The 19,785-nt window shown below is 36.5% G+C and overlaps 1 protein-coding gene across 3 annotated transcripts in view; it reads left to right on the forward strand.

The window, feature by feature from the left end:
* Positions 1–19,785, forward strand: part of Lepr (leptin receptor) — a 69,921-nt gene that overhangs the window by 10,893 nt on the left and 39,243 nt on the right. For all 3 annotated transcript variants that reach the window (XM_048351500.1, XM_048351501.1, XM_048351499.1), the window contains 3 exons: positions 4,951–5,010; positions 8,586–8,906; positions 11,148–11,271. In XM_048351500.1, coding sequence (XP_048207457.1) covers positions 4,971–5,010; positions 8,586–8,906; positions 11,148–11,271 — 485 coding nt within the window. In that variant the 5' untranslated portion in view covers positions 4,951–4,970. The remainder of the gene's footprint in view (positions 1–4,950; positions 5,011–8,585; positions 8,907–11,147; positions 11,272–19,785) is intronic.

A 19,785-nucleotide genomic window follows, 5' to 3' on the forward strand; every position in this document is an offset into this window, starting at 1 on the left:
AGGTTCTCAGTTATTGTGTCCCCAGTTTCTTTTATAGTGATTTAGATTGAGCATTGAGGAAATATTTGTTAGTTTAATACTTTCAGGTGACTAGATAAAATGACTACTCAACTTGGTTGACTTTATGACAAAAAGGTCTATGAATCATAATACCCTTATGCATTGTTTTAGGAATTACTTTGTCACAAGATCAAACCCTTAAGATCATGTTGGGATTAAAAGTGCTTAAAATTATTTTTCCAAAGCTACAAATACTCATACTAGGATGATGGATGAGGATTTTGTTTTGAATTTTCAAAATAATTCAACTCTTTAATAGCTTCTTGATGAAAAAAACATGACTGATTTCTTTTTTTGCAGTTTTTAAGTTAATTTATTAATCAAAAATGTTAACCAATTTTTACTATTCAAAGGGGAATGACATTTGAAAAAATATTAAAAATCATTGTACTTGGGGAATAATACAAAATTCAAAGAACCCTATACAATGTAACTATGCAGTCATTATTTTGTCACCTCATCTCATCATTAATGAAATATTTTTCTGTAATTAGAAACAAAGCAGTAGTCACTCACTTAACCTAGTAAGTTAACGAGTTAACTAGTCAAAAAAGATGATACCATGGAAAGAGAAAAGGATAACTCATATAGCGAACAGGCTTCCTTGCAGTATCTTACTACCTTATGCCCTAAGCCTCTTGTCCACAGAACTGCAAGAATGACCTTTACACATGGAAATTAGAGCAACTATATTCTTGCACAAAATCCTCCAATGGCTTCTCATTCAACTCTTGAAAAATGTCCAAACTCCCTACCTTGATCTACAGGCGTGTGTGATCTCTTTTCCAGCCTCCTGGTTCATCTTCTCCCATTCCCTACTCATAATCTTTGTGTCCACTCATTCAGTGTTTCAGCCTTCTCCCTGTCTCCAGATATTTACATCTTCCATTCCTTCTTGCCCCAAATGCACTTTCCTCAGAATCAAAGCACAGATTTGGCTTTCTCACCTCTCCAGTCTCCTCGAAGTCATTCTCCCATGAAGGTCTTCCCTGTGATCCAGGTAATAGCAGAAATAGCACCTCCAGCCCCCACCTCCTCACCTGGACAGGAACATGACAGATTTCTATTCTAAGTGAAGAAACAGAAGTAAACTTTCAGCAGGATATAATCCTAGCTACTTAGGAGCCTGAAATCTGAGGATTGCTATTCAATGCCAGTCCAGGCAGGAAAGGCCACGAGACTCTTAATTTCCAATGAATCCCCCAAGAGCCAGAAGTGGAGCTGTGGTGAGCACTAGCCTTGAGCAAAAAGGCTGAGGAACACTGTCCAGGCCTTGACTACAAGCCCCAGGACTGGCACCATAACCCAAATAAATATCTAAAATTATGTTAGAATTAGATTGACACCACATTTATTTTGTTTAAGCATTGACACCTGAATTTATATTTAAATAACATGAATAAACTTAATTTGTATTAAAATTGTTATTTAAGCACAAGTTTCTTTAACAGAGAGAATGTAGAAAAGTAGTAGTGGCAGATAGGGCACTTTGAATTTTTTAATTTTTAGTCAAGGTGATGGAATCATGAGGACTGTGTTCCTTACTAAAACTTTTGTACAGGCTCACACTTTTTTTTAACCATTAGAGCAAGCTGATAATTAGTCCCTGCATAAATACTAGTTCAGGAACTGACTGAGATTCTTCAATTGCATATTTAAGTAGACTTGAGAAATAAAAGTAACACATATAATCATCAACAATGGAAATGAGTCAGTCTGACCTCTAAAAATCCATACTACAATCATTCACTGGAATATGGATTTTTGACTTTTCTTTTGCGTAACATTTATAGTAATAACTGAAGAGTGCTACATGTGGTTAAGAATCAGCACTCTGAAGTGCTCATTGGTATTAAGCTAAATTCTAAAAGAACCATCTATGTGGATATTAGAATTGCTTTCATTAACTTTTGTCTTGGTGCAATGCCATCTGCCCACATTGGAAGATATCCCAAGAGTCATACCTTGCTATCCATTGCTATCATTCATCCATTCATTCATATTCATGTGATCTGATTTATGCAGTAACGAGATCACATGACTGTTGTGTTAAGGACAGACTAAATTGAGGAGGCAGAAGTGCAGAGAATAAATGAAAGCTTCTTTTGATAGTCCAAAGAAGAGATGATGGTAATGTAGAATAAGATATTCACAGTAGAGAGAGATGATAAATGATTGAATTTTTATATCCCATAAAACTCTGACACTGTACCTGATACCTTATGAAATGAATCAGTCTCAAGTGTTGTTAGGGTTAGGATTATTTATGCTTTTCATATTATGTATTTTGCAAAGTTATTTGATTGCAGGAAAATTTAGAGGAAATTATGGCTCATCCTTATGAAGAATATTCAAATGAATGGATGTTTGAATCATTAGACTTACTTTTGTTTCTGTATTATTTGTCTTCCCTATGCTTGATATTTTTTTTTAAATTGTGGTTTAAATTTTCTGCCATTTGCTTTCTACATTGAGTTTCTGTGAACCTTCTGACATTCCTTTGGGAACAATTTGGAGTATGTATAAATTTCTCCCTCATTGTAGCTGTGTGAGATCCTGTTTTTCACAGTCTCTTCAAGGTTTTATCTGACTCCATTTTACATTTATGATTGTTGCTTTTTTTGAAAATATTGGAACTTAGCTGCAAGGATTCAAATGATTGGAATAGTTTGTGCTTTGCCTAAAACATAAAATAAAGATATAGTTGTTTTATTTAAGGTTAACAACAGACCTGTTTGGTCTCTTGGCTGATCAGTTTAATTAAATCTAAGCCATATTGATTTTTGGATTGAATTATCCATCATTAGCTTAATCAAAGCAGTCCAGTGGTATGTTGCACCTAAGATATTAAATTGGAACCACATTTATTTTGCAAAAGGGTTGACACTTGAATTTATACTTAAACAACATGCATAAATTTAATTTGTATTTAAATTGTTATTTAAGTAAAATATCCTGGTTATGAAATCTGCCCTTGGTTTTATTTTAGGAGAATTTTAATATCAGAAATAAGTACCATAAAAAACAGGAGGTAATCTTCATAATTTTAGACAATTATATCATGTAGATCACGAGCCTTCTATAAACTAAACCCAATTCCAAAGATCCTAAGGAAATGTTATGGCATCAGTGAAGAGAGACCCAAATTTTGATGAGAAGCTGTTTGAAAACACATATACTGAAATAGAGATTGTATATACTCATTCATTTCACCCCAAGAGTGTGTAAATTGTAAAATAAACAAATCACATTCCTTTTTGGTTTACACATCACCTGGTGCCATCTTTCAGCTATGAATTACAGATACTTCTCAATAATTTAAAATAGCTTTTTGTAATAAAGGTGTGATTTCTATTTTAAAATAAAATTTCTCAGAAGTGTAGTTAACTCCTAAGGGTAGAGGAGGAACCAGAGGTAAATAGGTCTATTTGGTCACCATGTCCTAGAGCTGATTACAAGAGCCTAGACTTTCTATCCAATGTTCCTGCTAAAACTGAATTCAAGGCTTTTTACTGAATATTGTATTCATGTAGTAAATCATGTCCCTCCAGGAGACTGAAACATCAGAATTTTATAGGGTCTTGGTATAAGACTAAGCCCAATATAGTCTAGTTTTACAACCATTTTTTTTGTTCACAATGTAGCAGTATGAATAATCTTATGTGTGACATATTTTAAACTGAGTAGAATTTATGGGAAAGCTAATTTCTGAATTGATCCCTGGATTTGAATGTATTAATTCAGATTAGACTACCCTTATGTTACTTTGAATATTATTTTATCTCTAAATAATGAATAGGTTTCAAGTAGCATTTTGTAAAATCCTTTTTCATTGTAAATAAATATACAAAAATTATAATCATTTGACTTTGCAATATTATAAAAAGACAGGAGGGCCATTATCAGGAAAACTAACAGTAACAATTGCTGTCTGGGATGTGGCCAAAAGGGAACCCTATTACACTGTTGGTGGGAATGTAGACTTGTTCAACTACTCTGGAAAGCAGTATGGAAGTCCCTTAAAAGACTAAACATAGAGCTTCCCTATGACCCAGAAATTCCACTCCTGGCTTTTTATCCAATGGGCCACATAACAGGCCAAACTAAAGCCACCAGCACAACCATATTTATTGCAGCATTGTTTACCATAGACAAGATATGGAATCAACCTAGATGTCCCTCAGTGAATGAATGGATCAAGAAAATGTGATGCGTGCGTGTGTGTGTGTGTGTGTGTGTGTGTGTGTGTGTGTGTTTGTAATGGAATTCTACTCATCCATCAAAAAGAATGATACTGTACCATTTGTAAGTAAATGGAAAGACTTGGAAAATAATGTTTGAAGTGAAGTAAGCCTGAACCAAAGAAACATAGGCTGCATGTTTTCCCTCATTTGTGGTAACTAGAATGTGCCTGTAAACCTACAACTAAACACACTGAATGATCAAACCAAATCAATAAAACTAGGACATGATAAATAAAAAAAACACAAATCTTAAAAATCAGTCTTAAGCATTGACCATGAAAATAAAAACATGGAGTTGGCGATATTAATGATGTTGAATTAGCTGTTAAGTGAGCATAGTTTAAAGCTGGGTCCTTTTCTTTGATACTTGTCCTGGTTTTCATGGAATAACAGACCATCAGGTGCTTTTTAAAATTACATTGCTTGCATTTTTACTATGTCAGATAGCATGTGCATAGCAGGAAATCTATGTCTGTCTTACAATTTAATGTGAAATACTTTGTGGTATTAGTCAATATCAAGATTGATATTAGAAGATTAAAATTTAAAGACCTGCTTACAACCTTTATCCTTTTGTGCCTGACATAGCTTGCACACTGGGTTTTCACATATGTGTTGTTTTGTTTCTGATTTACTGTTTTTTCAGGTGCACATCTCTGAAGTAAGATGATCTATCAAAATTTTTATGTGATTTTCTTATATTTGGGTAAGTTGTTTAATATTTTAATGTTAATATGTAAGAGATTTGCCCTAAAGCTGCTCTATCTTTTATTGACTAACATAATTTCCTTTATCCAGTTAGGAAATCCCATACATGCTTATGATTAAAAATGACTATTATCATAATATTGAGGAGATTCTTATCTCCAACGAGTCAGCAAAAACCTAGAAGCATGGCTCAAGTGGTAGAGCACCAACCTTGAGTAAAAAAGCCAACCAAGAGCACAAGGCCATGAGTTCAAGCCCAAGTAATGAAATAAAAACATTAAAAATAATTAAAATAATAAAATTAGGGTTTATCAGATGATAAAATTAGTAAATAATTCCAAAATCATTTTATATTCTATAAAAACATAATAAAAGGAAACTGTCTTTATGTATATTTCTTGTAGATTTCTGCATGGGAATAAGAGCTGGGGAGTCATATTGTGCCATCTTGTTTTACTTTCTCTTATTGAGCTAAATACCAAGCTCTAATTTTCTTAAACTTGAATCATGTAATTTAGTTTTACTTCTAAAGTTTTAGAACTAAAGTCAGACCATCTTTAACAAAACTTACTTTATCTGGCATCTATTATTTCTGTGTCCACTAGGTCTGATCACTTTTTTTTTTTTTTTTTTTTTTTTGGCCAGTCCTGGGCCTTGGACTCGGCCTGAGCATTGTCCCTGGCTTCTTCCCGCTCAAGGCTAGCACTCTGCCACTTGAGCCACAGCGCCGCTTCTGGCCGTTTTCTGTATATGTGGTGCTGGGGAATCAAACCTAGGGCCTCGTGTATCCGAGGCAGGCACTCTTGCCACTAGGCTATATCCCCAGCCTCTGATCACTTTTTTTGCTGCTTCAATCAAAGGTGCTCTTACAATATGCTTCTCTATGATTCTCCCTCTGCATTCCAACCTTTCTCACTGAAGCCATATGTATCTCTACAAAAATACCTAAGGTAGCTCCACTGCTTCAGGTTTCAAAGGAACTATGTTATTGGGCCTATCAAAACAAAATAATACATTCTTCTTTATCTATTTATATATATTTATATACATATATGTATATTTAAGAGAACTTTTGTTTTCTCTACTTATTAGACTCTAATGTTTCACATTGGCTTTGTGAACGGTTATGGTTTGACTTGTCTTATAAATCAGAAGAGAGGTTGTGATACTGTCTGATAATATCAGAAAATGTCTGATATGTGAAACATGCTTTCAAATGAAGGTTTTAGACCTCTTTCTGTTTAGGGTTCATTCTGAGTGAAAGAAACATCATTTACAAACAATATATGTAAACAAAATCAGTAATCTTTTAATATTCTGACTCATTGTTGCTGGGTATGAAGTTCATCTTTTCTTTTTAGATTTCAATAGCACTGGGGTTTTCAGCTAATTTTAATTCAGCTTAATGAATCTTCCATGTGAAGCTAAAAGAATAATGCTCGTAGGTAGCAGATTTAGAAACGTGTTAGAACTGAAGTACAAAGAATCATGGAGGTAGTAAGGACTGGTTTTGCATGGTATCACAATGTCTAATTATCCTCATCATGGGCACAATAGTGATAGGTTAATTTTTTGCTTTAATATTTGCTTCTGCACATATTTATATTAATTTATATAGAGAGCGATATTTAGAAATGAAACACTTAAGAGTCATTACCTATATGTCATTTGAATATCTTTACTTGTATTCCTTTTTCGTTATAAAACTGCATTTGTGAATTGACTTTTTTCAAATTTGTTTTTTCTTTCATTTTTAGTAGACCTTATTTTGCAAATCAGTTTTTAAACTTCACAGCAAGATTTCAAAGAAGGCACAGAGATTTTTCATGCGTTTCCTACTTTCACACATTTATAGCCTCTTCCCATGTTTTCATCCCCCACCAGAATGGTACACTTGCTACAATGAACAATCCTACAGTGATACTTCGTTATCATCCTAAGTTTCTAGTTTATAAAAGGGTACACTCCCACACAGTGGATGAGTTTTGACAAATGTATAATGGCATACTGTCTTACATCATGAGAGGCATAATTCTAAGTGTTCATTCTCTTCATGAACATTGGCTAAAGAGTGTTAAGAATAAAAAGCCAGGACCTCTTTTCGCCTTGCCAAATAACAAAACCCTCCAATAACTGTTGGACTCAGACACAGATTAGCCAATGAAAGTAAGCAAGACCTAACTAAATAGTATTTGATCAGATCTGTTGCGTTGAATGATGAGCCCTACTTGGAAGAAAGAAAAAGCCAAGTAGAGCTTCAGAACTTCCAACCACAAGCAGAGCACAGCGTCATGCCAGTGAGAAGCACTTACCTGCTCACCTGCATCTATTCAGGGATGCTGATATCAGTATTTAGCCATCTAACCACTCATGGAAGAAGAAGGGGAGATCAGTTACTACTGAATTCTATTTTTTTTTTTTTTTTGCCAGGCCTGAGCCTTGGACTCAGGGCCTGAGCACTGTCCCTGACTTCTTTTTGCTCAAGGCCACTTGCTCTGCCACTTGAGCCACAACGCCACTTCTGGCCATTTTCTGTATATGTGGTGATGGGGAATTGAACCCAGGGCTTCATGTATATGAGGCAAACACTCTTGCCACTAGGCCATATCCCCAGCCCCAGTTACTACTGAATTCTGTGCTTTACCTCATTTATGACTATTCCTAATCTTTATATTTGAAAAAGAATTGTCACTTGAAATCCCCTGAAAAAGGCTGCTGTTTGTGTTATTTCTTGGAGAATGAGTTAGGGCATGTCCTACATACTATTTGATGTGATATCTTCTATCTGGAACATTCTGGGTAGATTCAGGAGATTACTTCCCTTGAATCAAAAACCCTCTCCAAAAGTGATCATTGAAACAGTATTAACTTATTACTCTCCTTAATCAATATAAAATTTTTCATGTTTATTTATATAATTGTAGATCTAGAGCTGGAGGTGGTAGTGCATATCTATAATTCCAGCTACTTGGTGAGTGGATTTTGGGAAGGTTATGGTTTGAGGGCAGCTGGGGAAGAAGATGGGGACTAGAGAGACGTCAACTCATTAAATAAGTCTGCTGTGTGGCATAAACCTATATTCTTAGCTAGGTAGAGACATAGGAATGAGGATCACAGTCCAGACTGATTCTAGGGAAAAAGTGTGAGACTCTGTCTGAAAAATAAGACAGGACTAGAAGTATGGCTCAACTTGTAGAACTCCTGCCTAGCAAGTGTAAGGCCCTGAGTTCAATCCACAGCATTGTAATAAATAAATTAATACAGCTACACAATTCTCATTTATTCTGGAAGTTAACATAATTTTACTTTAGGAAAGAAAAGCCAAAATATTTAGTGTTCATTTCCTTTCCCAAAACATAAATATGTTAGCTTAATAAGGAAACATTGGATGAATTTTCCAAAGGTGCTGCCAGACAATAACGTTATTTCAGTCAATAATGAATACTATGATGTAACCACACACTTATTCATTGGGCACTGATTGAGCAACTGGAAAGTTGAATGATTACCACAGAGTGCAACATGCTTTTATATCAGGTCATTTCTAATTATATCCTTTTGCTATCCTAACAGGATGTCTTTATGTGATAACTGCATTTAATTTGGCATATCCAATAAATCCCTGGAAATTTAAATTGTTCTGCATGCCACCAAATATAACCAACTGCATCCTCTTGCCTGATGGAATCTCAAAGGACACATCAAATGTGAGTGGAGATTATGAGGCAACTGATGGAGCTGGGTTTAATTCTAGTGGCATCTACATCTCTAACGTATCCAACACAACTGTTCACTGTTACTTTGGGAGTGAGCAAGATAAAAACTGCTCTTCAGGTGTGGATAACAATGAAGCAGTTGATCCAACAGCCAATTCTTCAGCTTTGCAAAAACTAGGTAAGTAATGTTCTAACCGCCAGCTCTTACGTTCTATTTGTATTGAAGAAAGTTGTTTAATTTTTGCAACTTGTTTGAGATAAATGTCTTAATGGATATGTTATTCCAAATGAATATTGGTCATAAAATTAAGATTCATCAGATGATCAAAATAAAAAGTAAAGCCCAAATCATCTTATATCCTACAAAAATGCAATAAGAAAACTGTCTTTACATTTATGTGTATTTCTTATAGATTTCTCAGTTTCATTTGAGAGAGAAAAAGATCCTGTGTTTTAATTATATAGATAAAATATTAAATTACTGGTAACTATTGAAATACTTGCATTCTAAACAAATCCAGAATAATAATAATGATTTGTTCAAACAGGAAATCTCTCTGAAACAAAACATTTTAAATCAAGTGTTTTTGTTTTAAGTATAATGCATTCTAAATGTAGCTTCTTTAGTTAAGAAATTTGAATCTGAAATTATAAGCAAAAATTGTTTCCAGTTCTTCTGGAAAGGCTAAATAGAGCAGAACCAACTGAGTCTATCATCTAATGAGACCCAGGATAATAAGATACAGGCATGTAAGTATTGTGCTCCTGAACAGAACTAATCACCATTGATATTTTGGTTCAGGTTCTTGGTTTTAGGGGGCTGATCTGTGTAGGGAGATGCTTAATTACAGCCCTGGCCTCCACAGCACTCTTCCCAGTTCTAATTAAAAAAAAAAAAAAAAAAAAAAAAAAAGATCTCCAACTGGTCACAGTGGTGGCTGTTTATGATCTCATCACTCCGGAGGCTGAGGTAGGAAGTTCAAGCTGACAGGTCATCCTGGGCAACATAGCAAGAGTCCGTCTCCAAAAACAAAACCCAACAAAACATGCCCCCCCCACCCCGCCCCGCCCCGCCCCGCCCCATGTCCCCACAAGTACAAGATCTCACCTGATTCAGTGATTCAGCATTATTGACTAGATGAAAGGAACACTCCAGGATGTTGAAATCAGTTTAGGAATAAGGGTGATTGATACCTAAAAACACAGTACAGGTTTTAAAAACAGATTACTAGGAATAAGTCTCAGAGATTTCAATTCAGCTCATGGACATTAAATTTACTTTAAATAAATCCTTAAAAATTTTGTCGGGAAGGGGGGCACCAGTGGCTCATACTTGAGACTATAAGTAATCAGGAGGCTGAGATTTGAGGATCATGACTAGGAAAAAGCCTAGGCAGAAAAGTCTGTGAGGCTCTTATCTCCAAATTAACTCCCAAAATCCAGAAGTGGAGCTGTGCCTTAAGTCGCAGAGCACCTGCCTTGTGTAAAAAAACCAAGGGACAGCACCCAGATCCTGAGTTCAAGCCCTTGTACTGGCACAGAAATAAAATAGGATAAGATTTGTAGGGAATCTTAGCCAATCTAAGGATCATTAAGTAAACCAAGAATGAGTTTAAGCAGTCAAGTTCTTAATGGTGAGGCTTGAGATGATAAATTATATTAGCCCTTTCTTCAATTTTAAAAATGAATGATTATGATATTGTATATTTTGAATTTTTTTTATTTTAAAGGAGGGCCAGTAACTTATTAACAGTTAAATTAAATAGGCTTAGGTTAGTGACTAAATTACTGAGGATTTTTAACTTATCCCTCCAAGTAGGTTGTTTCCTTCACAATGTTACAAAGTCTCTAGTAGATGGAAATCTTTCTGGTTTTGTGTTGTTAGTCATGCTCTTTAATTCCTGCCTTGTAAATGATGAATTACTTTTGGCGTCTGCTTTTCAGTATCTGGTAAGATTCAGTGGGCAGGGAAATGCATTGCCATCAGTTATATATGGGGCCCATGTTATGCTAATGAAAATTTAAGAAGCGGGTCGCAGTTCACACATGAATTACCACTGCATTTTTATTTTCTAAGTCAGACATAAATATACCTCTTGATTTGATTATTCCTTAATATTTGATGTCCACTTTTATCTGGAAAGTGAGAATGAATTGAATTAGGTGAATTTTGAGATCTTTTTCCAATTTAAGTAATTTTGGATTAAAGACAAGTTTGTGAAGCACTTTCTTTTGCCTTACAAAACAGGAAACTGAGGAAATAACTTGGGCAAACACTCTACTAGTTAGAGCTTGCTATTTTTTTCCCCAGAATGGGCAGTGGGAGTTGAATGAGAACACTGATAAATTCAATTTAGCTCTTCTCTTTCACTGAGTTGTTTAAAATCTTTCTTGAATTTAATGTTTATTTTTAATTCAGGTGCAAATTGGAACATACAGTGCTGGATGAAAGGAGACTTAACATTGTTCATATGTTCTTTGGAACCATTGTTTAAAAATCCATGCAAGAATGATGACCTTAAGGTCAATCTTTCATATATTTTGTAAGTACCAAATAAATTAATTTGGCTATTTCTACTACCTATGGTTTTCATGGGGGGAGAAGGAGGAAGTCAAGTGTTTACATATATAAAACTGGATTATGAAACCTCCATTGTCTCTGCATTTCCCATTTCCTGTTATATTTGTGGGCATTTATAGAGATAGAGAGTGTCTTGTATAGTTTTTATACAACATCCTTTTCCCCTTAGGCTTCCTCTTTTCTTATTGGCTGATTCTAGAAGTAAGCTATCATAGCTAGGAACACATAGTCTATAAGAAATGTGAACTCCATTCAAGGATCTTGGGAATTTGAATGGGAAATTTTGTTTTGCACTTCTTTTTGTCCAGTTAGATGCTTTTGTACTTGAGGTATTTATTAACTTGAAAATATGGACATTTACATTCACTTGAAAATATTATATCTCTCTCGGCAGAGATCCAATATGACAATTTTAAGCAATTATATACTTGTAATTTCTACTGGTAACATAGTGAAATTTTCTTTTAACTTCAACAATAATGTTCATTTTTAATTTTAACCCTCTAATGTTATTTCTCATTAGTTTTGTTGGATGCTTATGAGGATGAGACTTCAGCTCTGGGGCTTGCTTAAGATTATAGCATTGATAGGAAATGTGTTACAAAGCTGTCCAAATGAAGTTGTGTAGAGAGAGAAGGTAGAGTTGTGGTGATCAGATGCTGGAGGAGGGGAAATGCATCATTGCTCAATTTGTTTATAGTTTCAGTGTGAGTTGGATGGTGATGATGGTTGTACAAAGATTTGAGTGTATCCAAAAATGTATCTTCACCATATTCGTAAAATAGTTACACAGTGATAAATGTTGTATTTTATTACAAAGACTAATAGTTATGCTGTCTGCTTTTGAGATGCATACAGGCTAGTAATTGGGACAGACATGTTTAAGGCTTGCGTTTTAGTGGCTACTGGTATGGAAAGTGACTCAGGCTGTTTAGAGAGAGTATAATATTGGTGTGGGAGCCTTGATGGTGATCTAGCCCAGCTGGTGAGAGGAAGTAGGAGGAAAGGTTGCTTCAGGAGCTAAAAAAAATATGTAGGTGGTATAGTTTATGCAGAGTCAGCATCACTGGGGAATGGATGGGAATTGCAATTAGATTGCTTGACCAGAAAACTCGTAAATCCACAGTTCTGGGCATGAGGCGTGTGAGTTCATAATTACCAGCTCCTTTAGGTGATTCTGATGGAGCTCAAGTTTGAGAATGTCCATTAAAGAAGCTAACATGACAGATTTGAGAGTTAGGTTACATGGGTCTACTACTTAATGAATGAATATGCATAGCACTTGCTGTGTCTAATCGGTTTATTTCTGATTTTAACTCCGTGTTCACACTAATGTTTAATAATTGTTTGTTGAATTGATGAATACATATTAGCAAAATTATTTCTAAAACTTTTGCCAATTTACCCTCCAGAAATGTTTTAATGAGTCATAAAATATTCATGTAGAATAATGTTTTCTGGAAGTGGAAGAAGTTGAGAGGTTAACAGTTTTATATATAGCAAAAATGCTTAATAAGGTCTCATATCTGTCTTTTCTATCTATCTATTTATCTATCTGCCTGTCTGTCTGTCTATCTATCTATCTCTCTATCATCTAGTCTATCTGTCTGAATTTGAGAATGAGGAAGTAGTGGGGATTTCAACCAGAGTTGGTTCAAGGGAGTAGAAAGGTAGATTGCTAGAACTAGGAGAAGTCTTGAATACTGAAAAGCTGACCTCTCAAGAGGTTGGTAGTAGTTTCTAAGCTAATTGATGAGGGCCTTGCAGTCAGAACTCATATACTGGGAAAGGGAATCCAAGTGTGCGTAGAAGAATCTGTAGCTAGGTAATTGATTCCTGGTTCTAAGAATGTGGTTAAAATCCTGGTCATTTGGCAAACTGCCTCTGAGGGGCACAATTTCAAGAATGAAAAGAAAAGATGATCAAGCTCCTTGTTTCCCATCAATCCTCTAACCTTTCCAGCTCCCCCAGGTGTAGAATTTCACACGATTTTTAAACAGTATATATGTGTTTGGTAGAGGTCCAACCTAGCATGGCAAAGCAGAAGAGAGGCTGTATTTGAAGCTGAGAGACAATTGTTTAACAGCTAGCATAATTCATTCTTTGGGATACTTGGCATGTACACACTTTTTTACGCATACTTGAATTTCTCTACAACTTTCTTATAACTTCATGCTTTCGTGTAATAAACTGCAACTACTCTTCAAACAAAAGGAAATACCCTTACCTATACCCCACATGGGATGGTGATATTTCCCCATTTTCATTGTAACCATTTCTGAGCAGTATTCACAATATTGATATCTCAGCATTATTAATGGCTCCCCATATTCTATCACAGCTCTACCTGTGTAAATATTCTGGAAACTAAGTATGATTTGTAGGTAAAGTTACTACTGCCCCAAATTTTTATACAAAATAATATGGAGAAGGAGGAGATTGAGAAGAAATTAATTAATATATACATATTACACATACATACCACAAACACATATCACACATACACACACACTTTCCATATATACACTCCTCTACACATCATAATACACCCTCCACAGCACGCCCATACATATACCACACACTGTACACACAGAACACACAATACACTCATTGCATACCACATACCACATATACACACATACCACATGACACACATACCACAACACAATCACATATACACATACACATGAAGACACGCATACATATCCTAAACAACACTACATCATGGAATTATCCAAAGGCAAGTAATAGCCTTAATCCATTTTTCTGTTGCTGTAACAGAATACCAGAGAAGGGGTAGTTAATAAAGAATTATCAGCTCCATTTTTATAATTCTGAAGACTGGGACGCTAACATGGAAGGACTGCGGGGAGCAGGCAGGTAACTTGGTAGAGAGAATCAGAGGGTGAGAAGTAAGAAGGAATAGGGTGTGGTTCATTTTACAATCAAGCCAGTCCTGTGACAATAATATTAGTCCATTCTTATGTGTGGACCTTTCATGACTGAATCACCTCTTGAGGGCCTTACCTCCCAGTATTATCACAATGGCAACTGAATTCCAACAAAAGTTTTACAGAGTCATTGAAAACACAGCAATAGTTGAAAAATGGAGTGAACACAGAGCTTTTTTGCTACCATGTGGAAGTTTCCTAGCAAGGAAAGACAAAACAAGTTAAAAGATAGTAAAAGGGGCCTCTTTGCAGATACATAACACAGTGTATGTAATAGAGAATACATAATATTCACTAATAACTATGAAGGAGGCGCGTTCTAGACAAAGCACAACAGGATGGCTGATTTTAATATTAAAAGAAGCTGTTAGCATTCCATCAACGTGACAAAATACCTGAAGAAACCAACTTAAAGGAGGAAACGTTTCTTGTGACTCATACTTTCAGAGCTCCCCTTGCTCAGTCGACTCCACTGCTCTTAGGCCTATGATGAGACAGAGAATCATGATGGGAGTAAAGAGCAGAGCAAAGCTATTTGGTTTATGGTAGCTGAAAGAAAAAAGATAGGTAGACGGGAGGGAGGGTACCCCAGATCGTTTCAAGTACACATTCTTTTTTTTTTTTTTGCCAGTCCTGGGCTTGGACTCAGGGCCTGAGCACTGTCCCTGGCTTCTTTTTGTTCAAGGCTAGCACTCTGCCACTTGAGCCACAGCGCCACTTCTGGCCGTTTGCTATATATGTGGTGCTGGGGAATCGAACTCAAGGCTTCATGTATGTGAGGCAAGCCCTCTTGCCACTAGGCCATATTCCCAGCCCCAGCAAGTACACATTCTTAATACCTAACTTCTTTCCACGAGATTTGTTCTTCAAACTTCTTCTGCCTTCTCCCAGCACCAGAGGCTGGGGGCAATGCCTTTCATGGAGGCCATTGGGGGATATTTAGGGTCTGCACCATAACAGACGCTCACCTCAGCTTCTGAGTATTGAGAGAAGATGCAGGCTCTGGAATGGATAGAGATATATTTAAGGGCAGAAAGTTTCCTATTTTGTGGAGGAAATAGGTTTTTGTTCTGACAAAAAATGTTCCTTTGCAAAATGATGCATTCCTGTGATGACTCCTATTTGTCTGTCTAGTCCAGAGAATTTCAGATCTTAGCAGTGGGCTGAGGCAGTGAATTCATTTCTATAGCCCTGTGAACATGTGTAAGAATTAGACTCTGTTATGTATTGACGAAAGTCCTTAGTAAATACATGAATACAAGAAAGCATTTTATATTTCCTTAGTAACTTATCTCTACCTGAGAATGTTAGCTGCATTTAATCAATTGAGCATTTATTGGTTTATCTATCTAAATGGTTGGACCAGATGCATGAAGAAAATGGCAACAAATTAAGGAGTTTCCCAACTTGCTTATTTGATGAATTTGAGATTATTTTTTGTCAGCTTTTATTTTGAAATCAGCTTTCTAAATTTATTAGTTCAGTAAAACCTGTCACTTTGCTTAAAGTCTGAGAAATATGCTCTCATCATATTTCTGCTATATTATTTCTTTCTGTGATTTGGTTAATATGTCTTATCTATAATACTATTTGCCATGTGCTGTTTCTGCTTTGACTTCACTGTATGTATTTAGGCAGATAAAAAATAATAGCTGGTCAGTATAACGAGTGTGAGATATAGAGACAAAACTATGTATGATGGTGGTTACTGTAGGAAAGTTTTTGATCAAAAACTCCTTTTCGTGACATCAAAGAAGTCATTAGAGAAACCTTTTAAAGGTTCTCATGTGTGGAAAAAAAAACATATATTTTAAGGAACTAAAGCTTGATGTGTATAAAGGACTTAAAACTGTATCTTCTTGAAGGGAAAGCATTGTTTGAACTCACATATTGTTTGTCAAAGAAACTGAAGGAGATATACTCTAGACATGTGATATGTTAGAACTATTTTGGGCATTTTTGTCTCATGTCTGGGAAGAAAGTCCATCTTTTCCTTTATGAGGTACCTGTTGTGTGTATCAGCTACTGAGCTGAGTGCAGAGAACAAGGTTCAATCACACAGGACCAGTGCTGGGGGGTGGGGGGAGGGGCTGACAATGTTATAAAGACAGAAAATGGAATAGCCAAGTTTCCAACTGCTGTGGTATAGTAAATAATGGGAGTTTGGTAGCAGGTATTAGGACTATCCAATCCAGATAAAGACTTGAAGAAGCCAGGGCAGGTGGTTCATGCCTGTAATCCTAGCTACTCAGGAGGCTGTCATCTGAGGACTGTAGTTCAAAGCCAGCCCAAGCAGGAAAGGCTATGAGACTCTTATTTCCAACTAACCACCAGAAAACTGGAACTGGCACTGAGGCTCAAAGTGGTAGAGCATTAGCCTTGAGCTGAAGAAATCAGGGAGAATGCCCAGGTCCCATGATGGACAAAAACAAAACAAAACAAAACAAAATCCTTTGAAGAACATTCACAAAAGCCCTGAGGCACAGACAGTACATTTGAGGACTGGGAACATGGGGAGGCTGGGCTGTGAAATCTGAGAATGAAAAGAGATTAGGCACATGAATAAATAATGAAGGGTTGAATTATGAAGAGCCTCCCAGTTCATTTTGGGGAGTTTGGACTTTTGCAATTCCCCATGTCTAGTTTACTTTGTCTCTTCACCTTCACTCTGTCATCATTCTTGATGGTTTCAACATCCATGTGAGTTACCTTCAATTTCTTGAGTACCTTCAATATTTGTGTGTTTTCCACTCCACCTAATTGATCCATCTTGTGGATACTGACATCACTGATAAGCGAGCAGTTTCTGCAATCTCAGTTTCAGGAATCCCCTTTCACCTTCTTTCTTTCCTCACCCCTCATGGTAGTTACTTTGCCTTGCTACCTCACTTCAGGGTTCACCTCTATGTTTCTTGGTTCTGGCTGGAGTCACATTTTCTTTTTCCTGAAAGAAGATTTTCATCAGGTGACCTGAGTCATTTCTCCTGACTTCTTCCTCTCCCCACACCCTCCCTCTGCCCATTCTGTATGGTCTCCATTTCAGTCTTTATGTTGATAGTTCAGACTAGCAGTGTTCTTGTTAATATGCTTTTCTACTCCAAACCATGCAGATGTCTTATGTAAAGCTTACTATTTATTCCATTAGATCTTTTCTTTTTAATCTTTGCTCAGAAACTGTTTCTTAATTTTAACACTTTTTCTATCAGTTAAAAAAAAAAAGTCCTGATTCTTGTGTACTGCAGGCCTTCCTCACTGTCCAGCTCTATTTCTACAAGAAGAGATGAAGAGGAACTTTGACTCTTGCCTGGGCCCAAACTGTGCTTTCCACATCTCAGTCTGTGGGGTAGGGTTACTTGATAGGAAAATTCCCGTTCCTCCTCTGGTTTCCAGTAACCTGTTTCTCACATCCTCATGGCTTTGTGAGCAGTGTCCTGGAATTCCAGACTTCTACAAACAGACTGTTCAAAGCCCTTTAGGCTTCCTCTCCTGTGCTCCTCCAGATCCTTCCGGCCGCCTTCTGGTTTCAAAGCCTCTCCTACGTGTGTAGGTATTTCTTACTGGGTAGCATACCACTTCCAGGTCCTAATATCTGCATGAGTGATATGATGAATTACCCTAAAGGTCTGTGGCTGAAAACAATACATATCATCTTTGTGGGTCAGAAATCCAGGTGTGGCTCAGCTGGATGCATGGTCTGCATTGTCTCTATCAAGTCTGTTCAAGCATCTACTGCAGGACTGTCTGGTTTCAAGCTCATTCCTGGGGTTTCTTTGCTCCTTCTGGGTAAGGAGAGGGCCTCAGTCTTCCCCGCTGTTGGCCGGAGGTTCCTTCCTTTCCTTGTCTCGTGGCTCTCTCCATAAGGCAGCATACAGCATGGCAGCTGGCTTCTCTGGGTGTGGGTTGGAGAGGCACAGTGATGACTTTGCCTTGCAGTCTCATTGAGAAAGGAGAAGAAGGTCAAGGCTCATTCATTCCTATTTGTCTCACCCAAATCTGTTTCCAAAGACAAATTTCCACAAAGTTTTCTTTTTATCCTTCTGAGTGCGTTCTTTGGGTTCCAGTCTAAGGCAAACCCATTCTCATGTGTTCTGAGACCTGTGTCTTGTTACAGATCAAGGACTATTCATATTATTAACCCTCTCTTGACTATACTGCCAAATTTCTATCTCAGCTGATGGATATGCTGTAATAACTCCCATTTAAAGATATATTTCCTTGATGATGAATAACTGCATCATCATTACTGCCTTTCATTACTCCTTTAAAAAATGAGTTTGAACTCTGTGAAGATACAATCTCTTCAGGAGTTATTATTGACAAGCAACAGAAATGACTCTGGGCCATGAGGGAATAAAAGACTCTGTACATCACCTTGACAATAAAATTGAATTAAAACAATGCAAATGAAGAAATATATTCTATAAAATAAAATTCGCAATCACAAATTCTCATGTTAAATTCAAGTTCCTTTGTATAACTACTAAACAATAATAAAAATGATCATACTGAAAAAAGGAATCCTGGATTCTTTAGGCATAAATAACTAGACACCTGTGTAAAGTGTGGGCAGAACTATTTTCATGCATTGGACATGGGCAGAACATAATGGTAAATTCTATACAGCAGTAATCCTCTAAGGATTCTGGAAAGAAGCACGGGACTGAGCATCTCAGGAAGTTTTCAGAAATATTGCCAAGTTGAGGAAATAGAAATAGGAGTTCAGAGTATAGGGGGTTTAGATTCACAGGGCAAACCACTAGGATTTCAGGTCAGATACAGAACTTTGTTATAGGGTCACTTTGAGTGATTTTCTTCTTTACTCAATAAAACATCGGATCTAGCTATGTCTCCAAGAAGCCATAGTTTCTTTCATTGCAGAATGGTATTCACAATAGAATCACTGGTATCTATCACTCCTTGATACTGAGTTGACATCATTTCTAGACTGATGAACAGAGCTACATATATGTTTGTGCACAAAGGATACATACAAGGTGTGTTTATATAAAATAAATAAGTATATATTATATGTATATAAACGAATAATTCTATACCAATATCTTTCATTGTAATCCAAAACCACTGGGTCCATCATTGACCTCCTTCTCTCTCTCTCTCTCTCTCTCTCTCTCTCTCTCTCTCTCTCTCATATTCTCTCTCTCTGCCTCATATTCTCTCTCCCTCAAATTCTCTGTCTCATCTCTCTCTTTCCTCAGGAGGGATAAACCTGGCTTTCCTTTCCCACAATACACATTTGTGCATTATGTACTTGCCCAGTTCTAGAATACAGATAAGGTGGTTTGGGGATGGTTAGCCCCTACCACTGTGAAAAGCAAATGTACCAACTAGAGTGCAGCATTCTTTACATTCCTTTCATAATTAACTAAGGCTAGAGGTTACAGGATCAAAATATTTTTAGGCTCTATAGTTCATTAATCTAGTCCCTCCCCACCATGTGTTTATATTAGTAAGTTGATAGATAGTGAAGTTCACATATTTTTGTTTGCATTCCTCTTTTGCTTCCT

The sequence above is a fragment of the Perognathus longimembris genome, chromosome 7 (assembly GCF_023159225.1).
Source record: "Perognathus longimembris pacificus isolate PPM17 chromosome 7, ASM2315922v1, whole genome shotgun sequence".
In the NCBI taxonomy this organism is placed as follows: domain Eukaryota; kingdom Metazoa; phylum Chordata; class Mammalia; order Rodentia; family Heteromyidae; genus Perognathus; species Perognathus longimembris.